This window comes from Bison bison, unplaced genomic scaffold, assembly GCF_000754665.1.
Source record: "Bison bison bison isolate TAMUID 2011002044 unplaced genomic scaffold, Bison_UMD1.0 scf7180017864184, whole genome shotgun sequence".
Lineage (NCBI taxonomy): Eukaryota > Metazoa > Chordata > Mammalia > Artiodactyla > Bovidae > Bison > Bison bison.
Genome location: NW_011494756.1, coordinates 3,894,637 through 3,915,921, shown reverse-complemented (window position 1 = coordinate 3,915,921; position 21,285 = coordinate 3,894,637). Strand labels below are relative to the sequence as shown.

Sequence of the window (21,285 nt, the reverse complement as noted above, 5' to 3'; positions counted from 1 at the left end):
GTCCCTGGGATTTTCCAGGCAAGAACACTGGAGTGGGTTGCCATTTCCTTCTCCAGTGCATGAAAGTGAAAAGTGAAAGTCAAGTCGCTCAGTCGTGTCCAACTCTTAGTGACCCCATGGACTGCAGCCTATCAGGCTCTTCCATCCATGGGATTTTCCAGGCAAGAGTATTGGAGTGGGGTGCCATTGCCTTCTCCGCTCTTCTTGCTACTGTTACAAATCTTCTATCTACCAGAAACTCTCAGTAAATGCAAGGGGGTGAGCATTAAAAGTATCTTTCACTAGATTTGCAGCTGAAACATCCGATAGGGCAGAATGATTATGATTTTTGAGTAAAATAAAATAGGGAGAGGGAGATAAGGTCCTTCCAGTAGATTTCAGTTCTCTCTGTTGCTGTCTCAACCATTATCACAGTGTGATGTAGTCGTTAAGAGCAGGGCCCCTAGGGTCACATTGCCTGATTCCAGATCCTGGTCCTGCCACTTGGAATCCTGTGACCTTGGGTGAGCTACTTAAGCTCTCTTGTGCTTCTGTTTCTCACCTGCAGCATAAGGATCACATTAGTAACAGTTAGGTACTAATAGGTACTCATAAGATGGTTGTGAAGGTTAAATGGGTTAGTATGCAGAAAATACTTAGAACTATGCCTGACATACTGCATTCCTTCAATAAATGCTGGTGAATAGTATGGAAGAGTAGAAGTGGTTTTGTTTTGTGTTTTGTGTTTTTTTTGCTGGGTTAGTGCAAGGATTATGTTATTCCCGCTGCCACTGCTAACTTAGCAGATCATTGACAAATCTCTCAACATCTCAGTTTATAAAATGAAGATGGTATTTATTAATATAGCATGTAGCTGACAATTCCAATGGAATAGTAAGAAGTTAATGGTTTATTGGTCCTTATTATTGTATTGCAAATGATTTAACTATACCTTTTCCCTAAATTTAATTAAACATATTCATTTTCCCTATGAGCTTATATTAGCTTACAGCAGAGTGACTGTTTATGATGTTCATTTTATATGTTATAATATCATGGATATTACCAAAATAAACATTTTCCCTTTAAAATGTTACATAAATATTCATGAATAATTGTCACAAGTCTGCAAAGCGAAAATGACTTTTTAATTGTTTTTTGTAATAGATTGTGTAGGAATGGCAAAGTACTGCCCGAACAGTCACTCTGATCTTAAAAATCGGTTCTGAATGCACCAGAAAGACCACCAAACTGGGAGTCAGACTTCCTGAGTTTTAGCTGTGGTTCTGTTAACAAGCGCTTTGGCCTTGGGCCAGTCATTAAGCCTTGTTCAGCTTCCTTAACGACACTGTTGTGGGACATTGCTCTTGTAGTCTTGGTTGACACCAGCACAGGTGGTCGCCAAAGGAACCAGAACTTGGAGCCCCGTCTGCAAGGCGGCGCTGTCAGGCGCCTTGTGGTGCTGAAGGGGGAGAGAGGGCCGGGTAACAGCACTGCCTCTGGTGACCTGGTGACCTGGGTCCACTGTGTTCCCTTGATCGCTTACCACTTGTGTGATCTCAGCCCAGTGGCTTCACCTCTTTGTGCCTCAGTTTCCTCATCTTTAAAAAAAAGTAGTAATGGTAATAATAACAATAACAATAATGCCTACCTGTGGGTATTGGGGAGATTAAATTAGTTAATATGTGTAGTCTCAAGAGAAGTCTATGATATTTTCATCCAACAAATCGTTTCAGAGCACCTTTTGCCAAATCCTGCTCCAGGCACTTGAAATACATTAACAGGCAGACAGACAAACGTCTTTGTCCTCATGGAGCTTCCATCCCAGTGGAGAAAGACAAGGAACATGAAATAAAATGAACAATTGATAGTTCGTTAGAGCATCATAAGCCATAGAGGAATAAAGAAAAAATGCAAAGGAATAATTCAGGCGTGCCAAAGCAAGTGGTAGGTGGGAGGAATTTTAAATAGATGATCAGAGGCCTTGCTGAGAGGTTGACATTGGCCGGAAGACTGGAAGCAAGTGAGAGAGTTAGCCACGCAGGTGAGAGAAGGACATTCCAAGCAAGGGTGATGGTCAGGATCAAATCCTCAAGGCAGCAATATGCCCCAGAGGCTTGGGGCCAGTTAGGCTGAGGAGAAGCAAAAGGGGAGCAGAGGAAAAAGAGCTAAAGTCAGACAGGTAAAGGTGGGATCACAGAAGGCTTTGTGGGCATTGTAATGTGACGTGCTTTGTGTCTGGGTGAAAAGGGGGTCACTCAGGCCGAGGAGAGACAGACACAGGAAATAGTCAGTGTGAAGAATTCTCTGGTGGTCTAGTGGTTAGTGCTCTGTGCTTCCACTGTAGACGGCCAGGTTCAGTCCCTGATCAGGAAACTAAGATCCTGCAAGCTATGTGGCACACCCCAAGAAAAGAAAAAGAAAAAAAGAAGGAGGATTAATTAGTACCAAGTACCATCATTAGCCATGTGGTGAAAAGTAGCATCTGATAATAGACAAAGCTGTAATTGGGCAAGCATGAGGTTAACGTCTAGAACATTGGATATGGAGTGGGTACCCCTGTAGGTGAGTGGAGGATATCTTGTGGGAATGGTGCCAGGAGGCAGTAAGCTGTGCAGTGGAGGTCAGCACGACCATGCTCAGGGTTACCCGGCAGCAGACCTATCACAGTGCTTAAGAAGAAAAAAGGCAGGATTTTAAGTCCAGTAAACCCAGCTCAACTTCCTTTCTTCTCTTCCTACTCTAGCACTGTGTATACTAATGCCAGGTAACCTCTCTGCACTCCCTATTTCTCATTTGTGTAAGGGGACTGTTACTGTTTGTCTTAGAGGGCTCTGTGAGGATCAAATATATCAAAACTGTGAAATACGGCACACATGTAGTTTTAATTAATGGTGTGTGCATGCTACATCTCTTCGGTCGTGTCCAACTCTGTATGACCCCATGGATTGTAGCCCGCCAGGCTCCTCTGTCCATGGGATTCTCCAGGCAAGAATACTGGAGTGGGTTGCCTTACTTTCCTCCAGGGGATCTTCCTGACCCAGGGATGGAACCTACATCTCCTATGTCTCCTGCATTGACAGGCGAGTTCTTTACCACTAGCGCCACCCAGGAAGCCAATTAAAGTCAATTAATGGTAGTGACTGCCATTGGCAAGTGACAAGCACCAGGTCACAGGGACTGGGGTTCAGGAATGGAACTTCTGATGGGAGCATGCTGATGGTGGTAAGGAAGGTCTCCAGACTCATAACAAGTAGGCACCTGACCAGGTACCAAGACAGAAATTCAGGTAAGAAGGCAGGGATGCAGCTCCAAACGCTGGGACGGTTGCTGGGGACTTGGTTTCAAGGCACACAGAAAGAACCTGGTCACTTTTAATAAAGTTTGAAATCGAAGTATAATTTGTGGCAAACCAATCTGATACAAAGCTTCTGCCCTGGAAGACCCTGGGTAGGAATGGTTCCAGGGTCTGGGGTAGGTCGAAGTTGCTGACTAGGGAGACCCCAGCAGGGCAGATGGCAGAGCTCAAGAAGCCAAGTCACTAGAACATGATTGCGGAAATGATCTTTGGGGCTCTATAATTCTCTGTTTCTAGGTATTGATAAATAGTTTGAAAATGCCCAATATAATGGTAATTTTCTAGTTTAGCCTATAAAGCCTAAAATATTAGCAGCGATTTGTTTTGCCTTTTTATTTTCAGCTCATATGTTATTTCAGGGCTGATCAAAGGGATTGGTTGCAGAGTATAAAATAAATCACACTTCTAAATAAACCACTGAAGAGTGTTAAATTGATTTAAGTGATTTTCAGAATATTAATATTTAAAACAGCTCTGTCCCAAGCCTCTTTATGGCTACCTATAGCAGTAATAAGCACCATTTCATTCTACCATTCTTCATCTTATATTACATGGAAAACTGTGTAAAAACATTATTTTTTAGCACTGGAGTAGAAATGTAAGATTTCAGCTGTTTATTTACGTTTAAATATCTTGAATTTTATTCGGTCAATAAAAGTATACTCGATTATTGCATTTCTTACACTCTCTGCCTAGGTTGAGGTGACTAGAGTGTCATGTTGGTCTTTTTACTGTTAAAGAAAACTTTGCCCTCCACTCGCAGTCCTTAGCACTAAATTTGATTTTAGGCAGCATGTATTTTAGGATTAGTCTCAGTCTTGAGAAACTGGGCAGCTGCACAGTTATGCACTTTTAGCTTATCTGAAAATACTTTCCTAGATTTTTTTTTAATATATAGGAAAAAATGGCATCTGCAGTGTTAAATGGAATATCAGTGAATATCCCTCAGTGGGAGGGTTTGGGCACCAAGGTGTCCCGTGCATCCACTTTGGTGGTCGAGTCATCCAGGCAGTACAGAGTGACAGCCAGCAATGTGAGCAAAGACACACCGGTGATGAAAGCAGCCAGCCAGCTGGGTCACAGCACACATATTCAAAGGCATTTCTGAACCACACACATTTGCACTTACCTGGGTCCCCAGCCTTGCCCTAGGCTCACTTAACCTTTCTTCTCTGCCTCCAATTGTCTTCTTCTCCTTCTTCTTCTTCTTTGTGTGTGTGTGTGTGTGTGTACGCTTCGGCAACCTCCCTTTTCTTTTCCAAGGCCCCTGTATCTGTTTGTGTGTCAGTGTGGCCCTCCTGCCACTCGGCTCGCCTGCCAAGAAATCCGAATCGTCCTCCCGGCCTCCGCTCAGCCTCACCGCCCGCCTGTCACTGCTCCGCACTCTGCACCACGCTGGCTTGTTTTGTCAATAACCATTTATTTGTTGCTGGAATAGCAGCAGCCATTACATCTGACCTCCCTGTTTCATCAATTATGGATAGATTATTGGATGTGAACATCTGCAAAAGCTTGCTGTTGAACTCACCTCCTGGCTAGGATTAGATAAAGTACTAAACTGGTGTTTATCGTCAGGCCAAAACTCTACTGGGAAGGCAGGGAATTCCAAGAGTCACAGAGCCCCCATCTGAAGGACCAAACATCGTTTCATATTGCCACCGTTTCCCCTAAGATTCCAGCCATTTATTATTTACACTTATTACTCGTCGTTATAACCTAGTTGATAAAAGCTCTTGGCAGGCATCGCATTTCCCATCATTGTCACATCTGTCAGAATGGAAATGACTCATAAATTGCTTTCTCGTCTCTTCTCTCACGGTGAAAGGGAAATAGATGAAGCTTCCTCTGTGTGCAAGCCTTCAGAGGAAGACTTTCCTACCATGTTTTATTTTCAAGAAACGTGTTTACGCAGCCAGATAGGAAAGCATTACATTGTGGATCTAAATTAGGGTTTACTGAGTTTACCAGAGTAATGGCCTGTGGTGGAAAGGATATCAAATTGTACGGAGACAATATGCTCAAAATGTTTTCTCAAGGCTTTTATGGATTTCTGAGAAGGGGGAACCAGAATGAAATTTTATTGAATCCAGCCTTAAATGAGGAAAAAATCGAGTAAGAGGGATTATGAATAGATGATGGTTTTTCCTCCACGGGAAAGACAAATCTCCTAGTGGTAATTGGTTCATGCAGAAATACAGAAATTGTCGCAGGATCAGTGTTTATTAAAACCTTCCAGGTCATCACTTGCTAATATAGAACCCTCCGTGAGCCTTCCCTGTGGAACCAGAAACCATTTTGTGCAAAATGGTCCAATGGAGGGAGGTTGGTAAGTGGCCATTTCAGGGGAAGCTGAGGAGCTTGGTGTATCACTGAGCTAGTGGCTTTTCATTGCTCAGCTCTCCGACTTGTTGCTTTTAGAGTAGAAACTGTAGTTGTCTAGATTAAAAGAGAGGAAAAAAGTGATCTATAATCCTTCTACAGGGAGGAAGAATGACTCAAGATACCATGACGAATCTAACATAATTTCAGCCTCTAATCTTCCTCCTCGCTAAATTCCACTTGGGCTCATAATGGGGGAAGTTGTTTAGTTAGAAATTTGACCAGATGAAATAGGCACACATTTAGATAGGGGAATTCTTGTCATTTTAAAATGTCATATAGGGACTTCCCTGGCGTTCCAGTGGTCAGGACTCATAGCTTTCACTGCTGCAGCCCCAGGTTTAATCCCTGGTTGGGGAACTAAAATCCCACAAGCACCTGGCACAGCAAAAAAAAAAAAAAAAATGTCATTTGAATCTTCCTTTAGGAGTCTGACTTGTTTGCTGTTATGATACTTGAACTCTCCAGGATGGCTGTTAACTAAAAATGTTCACATGCTTTCTATTTACCATAGTTTTAAAGTGCTGTATTTTTTTCCTTATTGAGTGAGTTATAAGGCAAAACAGTATATAATATAATTAATATATATTAAGCTCTGATATACATTATATGTAATATATTAATATTATATAATACTTAATATATGAGCTTATTTCCTTTGAGCCAAGTAAATATTTATATACAATATTATATTATGTAATACAACAGCTCATTATATCCACATAATCCTACAGGTACTGTATCACCAGGACCTTCCAAAGCTCTACCACATTCATTCAACAATTGTGTGTGTGCTCAGTTGTGTCCAACTCTGTGTGACCCTATGGACTGTAGCCCACCAGACTCCTCTGTCCATGGGATTTCCCAGGCAAGAATATTGGAATGGATTACCATTTCCTCCTCCAAGGGATCTTCTGACCCAGGGATCAAACCCGCGTCTCTTCACTTCTACATTATTATAAGACTAGGAGCTAAGGGTACAACAGAGAGAAAAACAGATATCGTTCCTGATCTTGTGGCACCTGTGATCTAATTGGAGAGAGAGAAACATTATTAAGTAGATACATATGGTGCTTTACTCAGCGGTGAAACAGCACGGAGTAAAGTGTGTGTGTGTGTGTGTGTGTGTGTGTGTGTGTGTGTATGTGTGTGTCTGCCCACCAGAAGAGTCGTGCATGAAATCAGAAAGAGCAGTACAGGCAGAGGGGCATGGAGATGGAGAGATCTGAGTTGATTCCTGACAGCAGGAGGTCTTTGGGGCTGGAGGGAGGTTTCCAGAGTCCTGCACATTCCAGTAAGACATACATGTTGCCATTTCTGCATGGTCAAAGTGACAGTACCTGTTTGGCCAAATTAAATTTGATGGGCTCTTCATTTGATTCTGTTTGCCACCACCCTCTTTAGTCTCCATAAATAGCAGACAACTGAAATGGCTGGTAATGTTATCATAAGTATAACATAATCATTCTTCACACTCCCTTTTCATCCTCCTATAAACATTGTTGTCCTAGTGCTCCTGCAGGTACTGTATTACCAGTACCCTCCATAACTCAACCACAATCATTCAACAATTGTGTGTGTGTGCTCAGTCCTGTCCAACTCTGTGTGACCCCATGGACTACAACAGGCCAGGCCTCCCTGTACCTCACCATCTCCTGGAGTTTGCCCAAGTTCATGTCCATTGAATCGGTGATGCTATCCAAACATCACATCCTCTGCCACTCTCTTCTTTTGCCTTCAGTCTTTGCCAGCATCAGGGTCTTTTCCAGTGAGTGGAACTGGGGACTTTGTTAGTTTAAAAAATATGCAAAAATTTCCCTTCAAATCTTTTCTGACAGTGAAATCTCTAATCATTTTATGTAACCTGCATCAACTCTCGCTGTAGAAAGAATCGCCTGTATCATTTTTCACTGATAAACATGGAAGGGGAGAAAGGCTTGAAGTTACTTACTTGCCACTTGAGTTCCACAGAACTCTTTTAACTCTCAGCACTTCTCAGCTTTTTCCTTTGGGTGCAAGAAAGAGGCTCATGCAGATGACCTCTGGTAAGTCATTGCTTGTAAAGATTCCCGTGGCCAGAAGGGAGAGCATAGCCCGTGAGTCCCTAGGGTCAGTGGACAGTTGGCTTCACAAACTGAAAGACTCTCGGGAACTGGAGGAGTCCTGGGAGAAGAGGGGCTCCGTTTCCTCATCACCCTCTTAGCAGTAGTCGTCTGTCTGGCCCACTCTGTTGACGTGACTCGACCACACTCTTGGTGGCCTTTGAGCACCTTCTCACTTCTGCCCCCTCTGTGTGGTGTTCCTGAATTTCCTCAGAGAACATGACTGAGCTAACTGATCACTCTGTTCTTCCACTGAACAGAACTTTTCCTGTCTGGCCACCTCAGTGATGCCTTTGGTCAAGGGCCTTCTACAAAACACACAGCAAAACCTCCTGTGGATTTCCCAAACAGGAAATAAAGGGCAGGGAAATTTTCTTTTCAAGGAGCTATAAATATAACTCACACCATGATTGGGCTGTACAAGATAAATGTTTCCATGCTTTCTGATTTACTGCATAGAAAATAATCATTGAGAATTCGAATAAAAATTCTTTGTGAACATGTCTCTTGTTAATATAGTACACACATATATTGACTGATTTAGAAAATGACAGTTTTAAGTAATATGTTCCAATTTACTACTGAGGAAACTTTTGTTTGTAAGTGGAATTCTGTTTCATTGTTTTGGAGTTTGAGGGTCATCTATATATTGAATGTATGTATAGAGAGCTTTTAGTGAAAGAAAATTCTTGGAAATTTTTGAGATTTATTTCTACCCTTATAGCTTTTTGAAACAGAGAAGGCAATGGCACCCCGCTCCAGTACTCTTTCCTGGAAAATCCCATGGACAGAGGAGCCTGGTGGGCTACAGTCCATGGGGTCGCTGAGAGTCAGACACGACTGAGCGACTTCACTTTCACTTTTCACTTTCATGCATTGGAGAAGGAAATGGCAACCCACTCCAGTGTTCTTGCCTGGAGAATCCCAGGGACGGGGGTGCCTGGTGGGCTGCGGTCTATGGGGTCGCACAGAGTCGGACACGACTGAAGCGACTTAGCAGCAGCAGCAGCAGCAGCGTTTGAAAATGCAATGTAAACTCCTAATATGTGAGAGATTAACCAGCAATTCTAATTCAGTTTATGAATTTTAGTGAAATTCACAGTGAATTTTCATCCAATTTTTAAATATTTCAAGGTATAAAAGTGTTTACTATCTTTGAACAGCACTGATCATTGTGTATGTAACAATCACTGTTTAATATGAACCAAAAGTTTTGTAGATTTAGCCTTTCTTGTTATCACTTACTCCATGGTAGGGATATTTTTTTAAAAGCAGTTCATTAAGAATATGCAATATTTTTCAAATAAGGGAGAAAGGTTGAAAATAAAATTTGAAGTGAATGAAATGACTTATCATTTAGTTTCTCTTGTTTTAAAAAAATTAAACATAAGATAAATTCATCAGGGATTTTGAAGCCAAAGATAAATGATTGAAAATAATTAGGACATATCTTCAACTACTTAATATATCAACGTAGTCTAAAATCAAAATCATATTTTTGGAACGGAGAATTCTAGATCCTTTGGTCCTACCCCTTTATCTTTCAGACTTGGAAACTGAAGCTCAAGGTAACCAAGTGACCTGTCCAGGGTCACAGTCTGAGCTTGAGGCCTAAGAGAAGCAAGAACTCAGTCTTTTAACACTCGGTTCTTCCTGCACTGGGCCATCAGCCTTCCCTTTCTGTGTCAGGTGATGTAAACAGTCAGTTTGTAACAGTTTAAATGATGAGTAATGCATTTCAGGGAGAAAGAATACACAGTCCAAATGATCAATATAAATAGTAATGCTAGACTACTCCTAACTTAAGGGTATAGTTTCAGCAGAATGCAGAATATTTAACTACTTCATGTGTTATTGTTTGCAGAGCTGCACACTTGATTGTCCTCAGTGTTCATTCAATATAACATATTTGAAGCAAAAGATTACTGTATTTACTGCATGTCAGATACCATGCCTTTGCAGAAAGTGTATAAGAGCCTTTACGTGATGGGGAAAGAGTTCTGTTTACCCTCATTTTTATCGCCTTCTCCCATCGCCTATTGCTGTCACTAGTAAAATGCTCTCAGTGCCGTTGCTGCCCAGTCTGGTCCTCAGCCTGTTACTGCAGCGCTTGTCAGAAATCATTAGCCACTGATTTCTTTGACTAATGTTGCAGTTGATTGTCTGAATCATGTTCAGACGCTGTAAATGAGGCAGAAACATCCTTTCTGCTCACCAACTGTGAAATGGCTAAAGGGGGTTAGATTGCCAGAAATCAGAATAAATGTATTTCCGATAAGATTTGACAATGATTTCAAGCTCAAGATGGCAAACTTGATTTTTTTATTTCTGTATTTCTTATTGCACAAGAATAAATCTGTATCATTTCCTTTTTCTCTTCAAAGTAATGCACAGTGTAGAGCTCAGTGGTGCACCTTGGTTATAAAGTGACACAATTCAGGTTTTGTGTAGGGCTGTATAACAAAACGTTCGCTCTGCTGCCTTTTTATGGTGGGCAAGGAAGAAAAAGATTTTAAAAAATGCACCCCAGGCAATGGGCTCATAACTTCTTATTTACAGACAAGTCTGATGGATCCCTGTTGTGGTTTTATAAATGTATTTTGGTGCAGTTGGGTTTATTTAAACTCTTCCAGAACTCTTAGACTTGTAGACAAAATTTGAAATAAAATGTTCAAATGTTGAGCAAAACTGTTGGGGTTTCATCCTCACTTGTTTGGGAGTGTCCTGAATGCCTCTGTGAGTTTGGAGGCTTTAAGGAGGAAAACATAGCTCTTTCAGGTATTGGAAGAACCATCACATGAAAGAGGAATGGACTTATCTTGTCCCACAAAACACAACCTTGGCTAGCAGGCAGAGTATAGATTTTGATTCAACTTAACTAAAAAACTTTTTTCACGTAACTCTCCAATGATTCAGTGCCTAGTCTCACAGGAGTATAGTCTCCCATCAAGAAAATTGTTCTAGCAAAGACTAGATGAGAATTTCTCAATGGCAGTGCTATTTACATTTGGAACTGGTCACTTCTTTGTCATGGGAGAAGGGGGTATATAGGCTGTTGGGCTGCATCCCTGGCTTCTCCCAATTATGACAGCCTAAAACATGTCCAGACATTGCCAAATATCCCCTATGAGGCAAACAACCCCCGTTTGAGAACCACTCAGTTAGATAAGACTTGGGAAAACTAAGTAGGTGCTTCATTCAAATCCTTAGGAGTAGAACCTTATAACATCTTTTCAAGGTAGACTTTATTCATTTCAATGTTATACCCAAGGAAATAAAACGCACAGATACTAAGTCACTTGACACATGTCACTTAGCTCAGTAGTAAGCCTGTCTGACTCGAGTCTAAGGTATTTAAAGAAAATTTGAGCACCCAGAGGGAGATTTGATTAATTTCCCATAAGGCCCTTCCAAAGCCTGGTCAATGCCCTCAGAATAAAAGTCCCAACTGGTTTCAAGTATTGCATTAACTAAGGAAGAGAGTAGTGGGAGGAAGGTAGTAAGTGGACAAAGAAATGTGTATAGAAAAATTACCAAAAATCTGAAATAAAAGAAGTGGAGATTACTGAAAATTTTGAAAAGCTACAAAATTACCATCTCAAATGGGCTAGATGCTGTAACTTATTTTAGATGTCATTTTCCATGGGTTATTTTCCTACAGAAACAATGGCAGTTTGGGTCACCAGCCAGAGTGCAGAAACCCATTTTAAACTTCATGCCATGGATCTTTATTAGTTTGAGTTGTGCATGCTCTGTGCCATGCCAGAAGGAGACAGAAAAGTATTTCCCCTCCTTTCCCTAAGCATTAAACCTTGAAACTTTGGAATGATGGGAAACCAGGCAGCCAACTGCACCATCTTTGATGTGGCATTTTCACCAAACACATTGAGCTGCCTAGAAAGTAGAAAAGACAAAAACTATGAATTTCCCTTCCCCTAGACTTAGCGACTAAATGACCACCATCACAATGAGTTTTGAATGCATCAAAATACTTTGCACCTGATATTCTTTTTTCTCTTCTCTTCTCTTTGATTTGTGATGACAGAATTTAACCTTCCAGACACTAGATTTGTTTCCAACAAATTGCATGCCACAGGGATATTCAATCAAATACAGTGGATCTTTCAGATTTCCACACTGTATTTTCTCACTTAAAGTATTCTCTGTAAAGAAGATTCCACTATTTGTCTAGTGATTTAAGTTGATCGATATTCATTAATTTGCAAATTGTACCTTAATTAAAAAGCAGGTAACATAACTTACTGTAAGGTCAATATAACACATCTTTATTTTCTACACAATTTGAGTTTTTTTGAGGTATTTAATATTCATTTTTTGAATTGAAGAATAATTGATTTACAATATGTTGTTAGTTTCAGATATACAGCAAAGTGAATCAGTTTTTTTTTTCAGATTATTTTCCATTATAAATTATTACAAGATATTGAACAGTGTCCCCAAAGTAAACCTTTGTTGCTTATCTATTTTATGCATAGTAGTGTATATCTGTTAATCCTGTACTCCTAATTTATCTCTCCCTTTCCTCTTTGATAATTAACAGTTTGTTTTCTATGTCTGTGAGTCTGTTTCTATTTTGTACATAGATACTTTTGTATTATTTTTTGGATTCCACATATAGATGATATCCTATACTATTTATCTTTGTCTGACTTACTTCACTTAGTATGCTAATCTCTAGGGCCATCCATTTGCTGCAAATGGCGTTATTTCATTCTTCGTGGCTCAGTAGTATTCCACTGTGTACATATACAACATCTTGTTTATCCACTCATCTGTCGATGGACGTTTAGGTGGCTTCCATGTCTTGTAAACAGTGCTTCAGTGCCCATTGGCATGTGTGTATCTTTTTTTTTTTTTGAAGGAGATAAGCATATTCCTTTAATCCTCAAATGGGAAAGGCCTTTAAATAAGGGCCTTTATCTTTTTTTTTTTAAATACAAATTTATTTATTTTAATTGGAGGTTAATTACTTTACAATATTGTATGGCACATATCTTTTTAAATTAGAGATTTTGTCTTTTCTGGATATATGCCCAGGAGTGGGATTGCTGGATCATATGGTAGCTCTACTTTTAGTTTTTTAGGGAACCTCCCTACTATTTTCCTTAGTGGCTGCACCAATTTACATTCCCACCAACAGTTATTTTCTACACAATTTATAATGTTATGTTATTTTTCCACATACCATATATATGTATATTATATATGTGTGTGTGTGTATATATATATATAATGTATTCCCCTTTGGGCCAGTAATGAACTATATTTTTCACACTGCCTGTATACTTCCTATTTTTAGGTAAAATGTTTAACCTGAGTGATGAACTCTCTCAAGTCACAAATGGAATGTGTTGTCTTTACTCTGAGGAGGGGTTCTCCAGGAGCTCTTCCCTGATGGCTGGTTAGCAGAGTCCCAGAAAATTCTCATCCCAAGTTCAAATAGCTCTCTGTATTATCTCACACCTCTCAGGGAGGTTTTCATTTCTGCTTCTGAGGAAAGCTTCTCAGGGAGATTTCTTAGGCCAGATGTGTTGGGTGTAGTAGAAGTGCATCTTGCATCCCAGTCTTCTTCCTCTAAGGTGAATGTTCATTCCAGCCAACCCCATCATGTTCCATGAGGAAGCTTCTGTAAAACCAAGTCCAAGGTCAAAGCTAGAAGCCCAGACTGAGCTGGTATTTGCCCCGGCTGCTCCCTGGGAGTGCTGCATACTTGTGTGGGAGAAGAGCCATCAATACTGAAGTGTTTACCTATCTGTCTTGGGCACCTATCCTCCTAACCATGGTCAAAGGAGGCACAGTCCTAGGATAATGCTGGGTACTTCCAGATGTTACATTACTGCTTCCGGGTTCACAGTGAGCAGGGGCATGGGAGCATGGTGCAGGATAAGCAGTTGAAGCTCTGGAGAAACTTGTCTTCAGTCATTACTAATTCAGACAGCTGCGTCAGTGCAAACCTCTGTACCACTAGACTGTAAATGCCTTGAAGGTCTGTAGGCATGCTTTCTGCTCTGTAAGATTTTCCAGGGTCTAATATTGGGCTTTCCCAGTGGCTCAGCGGTAAAGAATCCACCTGTAGCACAAGAGCTGCAGGAGATCCAGGATCGATCTCTGGGTCAGGAAGATTCCCTTGGAGGAGGGCATGGCAACCATACTCCGGTATTCTTGCCTGGAGAATTCCATGGACAGAGGAGCCTGGCAGGCTATATATAATAGTCCATGGGGTCGCAAAGAGTCAGACATGACTGAAGCAACTTGGCACGCAAGCATGCAGGGTCTATCACAGCACTGGCATCCAATAACAATATTTACTGAATAAATTGTTTTTGACATGAAAATATAGTAATATTTGATCTTTAAATTTCTAGAATGTCATATAAAACATGTATAGGCCAAAAGAGACACTAGACAGTCTCTTCCTAAATATTTTGATGTTTGGATTTAATAAAGTCTCTTATAAATTCACAAAATTCAAAGATTCTGTCCTTTAACTCAGAAAGCTCTATGTCATGTCATATCAGACAGTCATTTGTGCAGGACAGAGTGAACAGAAAATTCTCAGGTTCATACAAGACTTACTAAGAGGCTTAAAAATAAGAATCGAATTGTTGAACTTCACAGGTTTAACAGGAATTACAACACCAGGTCAAGATGTATCAGTAAGTTTTAATATCAGTATTATGTCAAACAGTCACTAGTAAACCACACACAGACACACACAAATTAGGAGGTATCACCATGGCCTCACTAAAATTATTTCCTAAATATTAACTTTAAGAAAGTAAAGATGGATAGCAACATTGTCTCTAACATGCAAACTTTCTAAGATGCCTAATTCAGGTTGAAGACACATCCTGAATGTCCATCTTCCCTCTCTCAACGCTGTCAAATGACTTTCACTAATTCTTTCTTAGAAAATGTGCAAAAAGGATTTCCATAGAGGTCTTTAGAGATTTCCTGTGTCTTCATGTGTGTAATAGGTTGGGTCAAGTAACAATGAAGGAGGAAGAAGGAATTTTATTTTCCTCCTTCTAGCCCTTGAAAAGGAAATAGAATAAAAAGGAAAATCATACCATGAGATGTCAGTGTTAAATTAAGATCATATGTTTGGCTGTGGCAGCCATAATCTTTTGATTATTGAAGAGATTGTTGGTAATGAAGTACATTTGTAAGAAATAGTTTTAGTGTATTCTGAACACGTGTACAAACTGTGAGATATGCCTCTAATAAAACGATAGATTTAGAAATTGCCTGGCACCTAAATTCATGCTTTTCAAACAGCTATTTATAGGAAGAGAAGTGATATTTAACCTACCCTAGTAGACTATTGTAATCTGCCTTATATTACCTAAGATAATAGTCCTATATTTTCAAATAATGTTGTAACCCATTCAGTTTTTATTCACACCTAAGTTATATCAATTGGAAGATTTTGGATTGTGCAGGAAAAGAATTATTTTTACAAAAGTAAGACTTCACTGTCAAGGCTCAAAGAGATCGCTGTGAAACGAGTAATACAATAGATAAAAATAAACCAAACCAACATGAATTTTTAATAAAAAAATTTTATGGTGACCTGAAAAACAACTATTAATTTGGATCTTTTCTGTTTTGAAACGAAACATCAGTGAATCTGGTCATGTTATATGTTTAATATGTATTGCTCTTTCCCCATAGGTCCTCAACACTTACGGCAAAATCTCTGCAGACCTGGATGATGATCTCAGCCTGGGGAGAGCCTATGAAGCCACGGCCAAGGTCCTGCAGAGGTGAGTTTGCACATCCTTGTCTTGCTGTCACTGTGAATTCACTCAACTGTGAAAGACTTAGATTGTTTGAGGTCTGTCACTTTCCATTACTGCCTGCTTAAATTTTAAGCAGTGCCCTTCTTAAGTGACCCTTTCATCATAAGTTATTTTAAGCCAAGGTGGTATTTTTAAACTTGCACCTGAACTCTTCTTTGTCTGTTCCTCCTCCATATTATTTTATGTTTTAAATTTCTGGAAGTTTGGTGATGACCTTGAATGAGAGGAGAAAATCAGGTCACCTCTCACAGGTTAAAAAAGCAGAGAGCACATAGGCAGTACGCTTCAGTGACTGTGGTTCACCGTAACCTTTCCAGATCTCTTCTTTGAGGAAAGCTTCCATTTTATGCTTCTACCATTAAGACATCCATCTCTCCTTTGAGCACATCTGGATAAACGATCAGGTGCAAAAACAATATTCCCAGTGTTTCATTTAAAACAGAAAAATTGAACAAAAATATACATAAACAACTTGTGATACAATTTTTTCCATGGAAAATATATGATATGGCATTCACTCATCATATTGTGATCGTTGTGTACTCCATTTAATCACTGCATTATATTTAGCCAAGATAGAGTAAGAATAAGAAAAGTTATCAAAGTTATGGCCTTGGTTTTTGGTATGTTACCTTATATCCAAGATATAGCTTTTAAATAGTTTTGTAGTAGTAGTATTAACTATGTAGTAGTAATACAGAGTATTACTATGTAGTAGTAATAGTACTAGTAAATATTGTTGTTATTGTTGTTTAGTCCACTTCTGTCCGACCCACTTGCAACCCCATGGACTGTAGCCTTCCAGCCTACTCTGCCCATGGGATTTCCCAGACAAGAATACTTGACTGGGTTGCCCTTTCCTTCTCAAGGGGATCTTCCCGACCCAAGGATCGAACCTGCGTTTCCTACATCGGCAGGCAGATTCTTTACTGCTGAGCCACCAGGGAAGCCCAGAAGTAAATATAGATTGTGTCAAATTCTGATTTGTTCCTATCTGTATTTCAGTTGTAAATACATACAACTGGTGGTGTTTTAAAAGGTAAAATTATTATTCCAAAGGCACTTAGAATGTCTAATGCATTGAAAACAGATCTTCATTATGTAATTATCATTGCCAATATAATAATCATTAAATATTAACTAAATAATTAATTAAATATCAAAACACCAACACCAATGAAGTGTAAGGTGCCGAACAAAATAAGTGCACTGCAGTCTTCGCTGGATGAACGATTGGGACAGACATGTTTATAAGAAGGGTATGGACATATACTCTAGGAAGGCAGGGCCAGCCAGGGGTAAAGCAAGCAACCTGTGAGCATTGTGGTCCCTTCAGATGAAGGTTGATAACCGTCCTGTGGATGATCAACCTCGCTATCCCTTAAACTTTTCTTTTCCAAACAATCACTGGAAAGAAGCAGATGTTTGAACACACAAAAAAGAGATATGTAAGGATTCAATTTAATGTCTGTCTGGAGCACACCAACTCTGTACCGTTTTGTTCAGCTCATTTTGATTATTTAATTGCTTGAGTCTGCTGTGAACCCTGTTTAGAATCAGTAGGAAACAACTGGATGATTTGTCTTGCCTTGTAGCAGCAGACCTAGCCTAAGCCTAGACAGTTAAATAAATGCATCCCTTAACATGCTTATAAAATAATTTCTACAAAATGACATTGTGTTTTAATATAACCAAAGAGATAAAACTTCAGGGAAAAATCATTTCTTCTATAACCTGTTATATTGAGCACTAACTGTGTCACAAAACAAGCGTTGGTCTTCACCTTTGGTTACTGATAGTCTTTATAGTTATTTTTGAAACTTCTGAAAACCTGTGGTCATCTTAAAATACTTCTCACCTGTTAAACTGGGGTCTCATCTGGAATATTTTATTTTCCACTCCATGATTTGAATTTCTCATCTATATTGTATACCTTTTGATGAAGGTGAAAGAGGAGAGAGAAAAAGCTGGCTTAAAATTTAACATTCAAAAAACTAAGATCATGGCATCTTGACCCCATCACTTTATGGCAAATAGATAGGGACAAAATGAAAACGGTGACAGTCTTCATTTTCTTTGGCTCCAAAACCAAGGCAGACAGTGACTACAGCCACAAAATTAAAAGACACTTACTTGTTGGAAGTAAAGCTATGACAAAGCTAGACAGTGTATTAAAAAGCAGAGACATCACTTTGCTGACAAAGGTCGGTATAGTCAAAGCTGTAGTTTTTCCAGTAGTCACATATAGATGTAAGAGTTGGACCACAAAGAAAGCTGAGTGTCGAAGAATTGATGTTTTCGAACTGTGGTGCTGGAGAAGACTCTTGAGAGTCCCTTGGACTGCAGAGATCAAACCAGTCAATCTTAAAGAAAATCAACCCTGAATATTCATTGGAAGGACTGATGCTGAACTCTAATACTTGGGCCACCTGATGGGAAGAGCTGACTCACTGGAAAAGATCCTGGTGCTGGGAAAGATCGAGGGCAGGAGGAGAAGTGGGTGACAGAGTATGAGATGGTTGCATGGCATCATGGACTCAGTGGACATGAGTTTGAGCAAAATCAATGAGATGGTGAAGGACAGGGAAGCCTAGCTTGCTGCAGTTTATGGGGTCCCAAAGAATTAGACACAACTTAGCAAGTAAATAGCAGCAATACCGTAAAACCTGAGGGGAGAGCTGAACAATTAGTTTTACAACAACAGTCAAATGTTTTAATTTGGCTGCTTAAGCATTATTTGATAAAAAGGGTCCACATATATATCCATATATATATATATATATATTAATCAACTCTACTTCAACTCTATGTATATATATATATATATTGATTTACAACATTGTGGTAGTATCTGATATATAGCAAAGTGATACATACATATCACTTTGTTCATAAAAGAATATTTTATATTTTTTTCCATTATGGTTTGTTACAGGATATTGAATATAGTTCCCTGTGATATATAGTAGGACTTTGTTGTTTATTTTATATATGGTAGTTTGTATCTGCTAATCTGAAACTCCCATTTTATCCTTTCACCCTCTTCCCCTTTGGTAACCATAAGTTTGTTTTCTGTCTGTGAATCTGTTTCTGTTTTATAAATCCGTTTGCATCATATTTTAAATTCCACATATAAGTGATATCATGTGATATTTGTCTTTCTCTGACAACTTCACCTCATATGATAATCTCGAGGTCCATCCATGCTGCTCCGAATGGCGTTATTTCATTCTTTTTTATGACTGAGTAATATTCTGTTGCATATATATACCACATCTTTATCCATTCATCTGTTGATGGACCCTCAGGTTGCTTCCATGGCTGTTATAAATAGTGCTGCTATAAACTTTGTGGTGGATGAATCTTTTAGAATGAGAATTTTTGTCTCTTCTGGATAGAAGCTCAGGAATGGGATTGCTGGCTCATATCGTAGTTCTGTTTTTAGTTTTTTAAGCAATGTCCATACTGTTTTCCATAGTGGCTGCACTAATTTATATTCCTACCAACACTGTAGGAGAGTTCCCTTTTCTCCATACTCTCTCCACCATTTATTGTTTGTAGACTTTTTAATGTTGGCCATTCTAATCAGTGTGAGGTGACTGTAGTGTTGTTTTGCATCTCTCTAATAATTAGCAAAGTTAATCATTTTTCCATGTCTCTATTGGCCATCTGTATGTCTTCTTTGGAGAAATGTCTATTTAGGTCTTCTGCCCGTTTTTGATTGAGTTGTTCATTTTTTACATATTGAGTTGTATGAAGTATTTGTATATTTTGGAAATTAAGCCCTGTTATTTGCATGGTTTACAAAGATTTTCTCACAGTCTGTAGGTTATCTTATCATTTTGTTTATGGTTTCTTTTGCTGTGCAAAAAAGTAAGTTTAATTCAGTCCCATTTGTTTAATAGCCTTGCTTTTATTTACATTGAGCTTCTCTGGTGGCTCAGACTGTAAAGCGTTTGCCTGCAGTGCGAGAGACCTGTGTTCCATCCCTGGGTCAGGAAGATCCCCTGGAGAAGAAAATGGAAACCCACTCCAGTATTCTTGCCCAGAAAATTCCATGGACAGAGGAGCCTGGTGGGCTACAGTCCATGGGGTCACAAAAGAGCTGGACATGACTAAATGACTTCACTTATATTTACATTGACTTGCGAGACTGATCTACAAAAACATTGCTATAATTTATGTCAGAGAATGTTTTGCTCATGTTGTCTTCTAGGAGTTTTATGGTGTCATGTCTTATATTTAAATCTTTAAGCCATTTTGAGTTTATTTTTGTGAATAGTGCAAGGGATTGTTCTAATATCATTGATTTAAAAGTGGCTGTCAAAGAGGAAAAAAGGAAAACAAATTAAAAGAGATGAGGACAATCTCAGAGACCTCCAGGACAATATTAAATTCCACAACATTCAAATCATAGGAGTCCCGGAAGAAAAAGACAAAAAGAAAGACCATGAGAAAATACTTGAGGAGAAAATAGTTGAAAACTTCCCTAAAATGGAGAAGGAAATAATCACCCAAGTCCAAGAAACCCAGAGAGTCCCAAACAGAATAAACTCAAGGCGAAACACCCCAAGACACATAGTAATCAAATTAACAAAGATCAAACACAAAGAACAAATATTAAAAGCAGCAAGGGAAAAGCAACAAATAACACACAAGGGGATTACCATAAGGATAACAGCTGATCTTTCAATAGAAACTCTTCAGGACAGGAGGGAATGACAAGACATACTTAAAGTGATGAAAGAAAATAATCTACAGCCCACATTACTGTACCCAGCAAGGATCTCATTCAAATACAAAGGAGAAATCAAAAGCTTTACAGACAAGCAAAAGCTCAGAGAATTCAGCACCACCAAACCAGCTCTCCAACAAATGCTAAAGGATATTCTCTAGACAGGAGACATAAAAACGGTGTACAAACTCGAACCCAAAACAATAAAGTAAATGGCAACAGGATCATACTTATCAATAATTACCTTAAATGTAAATGGGTTGAATGCCCCAACCAAAAGACAAAGACTGGCTGAATGGATACAAAAACAAGACCCCTATATATGTTGTCTACAGAGACCCACCTCAAAACAGGGGACACATACAGACTGAAAGTGAAGGGCTGGAAAAGATATTCCATGCAAATAGAGATCAAAAGAAAGCAGGAGTAGCATTACTCATATCAGATAAAATAGACTTTAAACCAAAGGCTGTAAAAAGAGACAAAGAAGGACACTACATAATGATCAAAGGATCAATCTAAGAAGAAGATATAACAATTATATATGCACCCAACATAGGAGCACCACAATAAGACAAATGCTAACTAGTATGAAAGGGGAAATTAACAATAACACAATAATAGTGGGAGACTTTAATACCCCATTCACACCTATGGATAGATCAACTAAACAGAATATTAACAAAGAAAACAAACTTTAAATGACACAATAGACCAGTTAGACCTAATTGATATCTATAGGACATTTCACCCAAAAACAATGAATTTCACCTTTTTCTCAAGTGCACATGGAACCTTCTCCAGGAGAGATCACATCCTGGGCCATAAATCCAGCCTTGGTAAATTCAAAAAAAATTGAAATCATTCCAAGCATCTTTTCTGACCACAATGCAGTAAGATTAGATCTCA

General features: G+C 39.2%; 1 protein-coding gene across 1 annotated transcript in view; it reads left to right on the top strand.

The window, feature by feature from the left end:
* TTC29 (tetratricopeptide repeat domain 29) overlaps positions 1-21,285 on the top strand; it is a 332,216-nt gene that overhangs the window by 109,399 nt on the left and 201,532 nt on the right. The window contains exon 8 of the mRNA XM_010843700.1: positions 15,514-15,605. Coding sequence (XP_010842002.1) covers positions 15,514-15,605 — 92 coding nt within the window. The remainder of the gene's footprint in view (positions 1-15,513; positions 15,606-21,285) is intronic.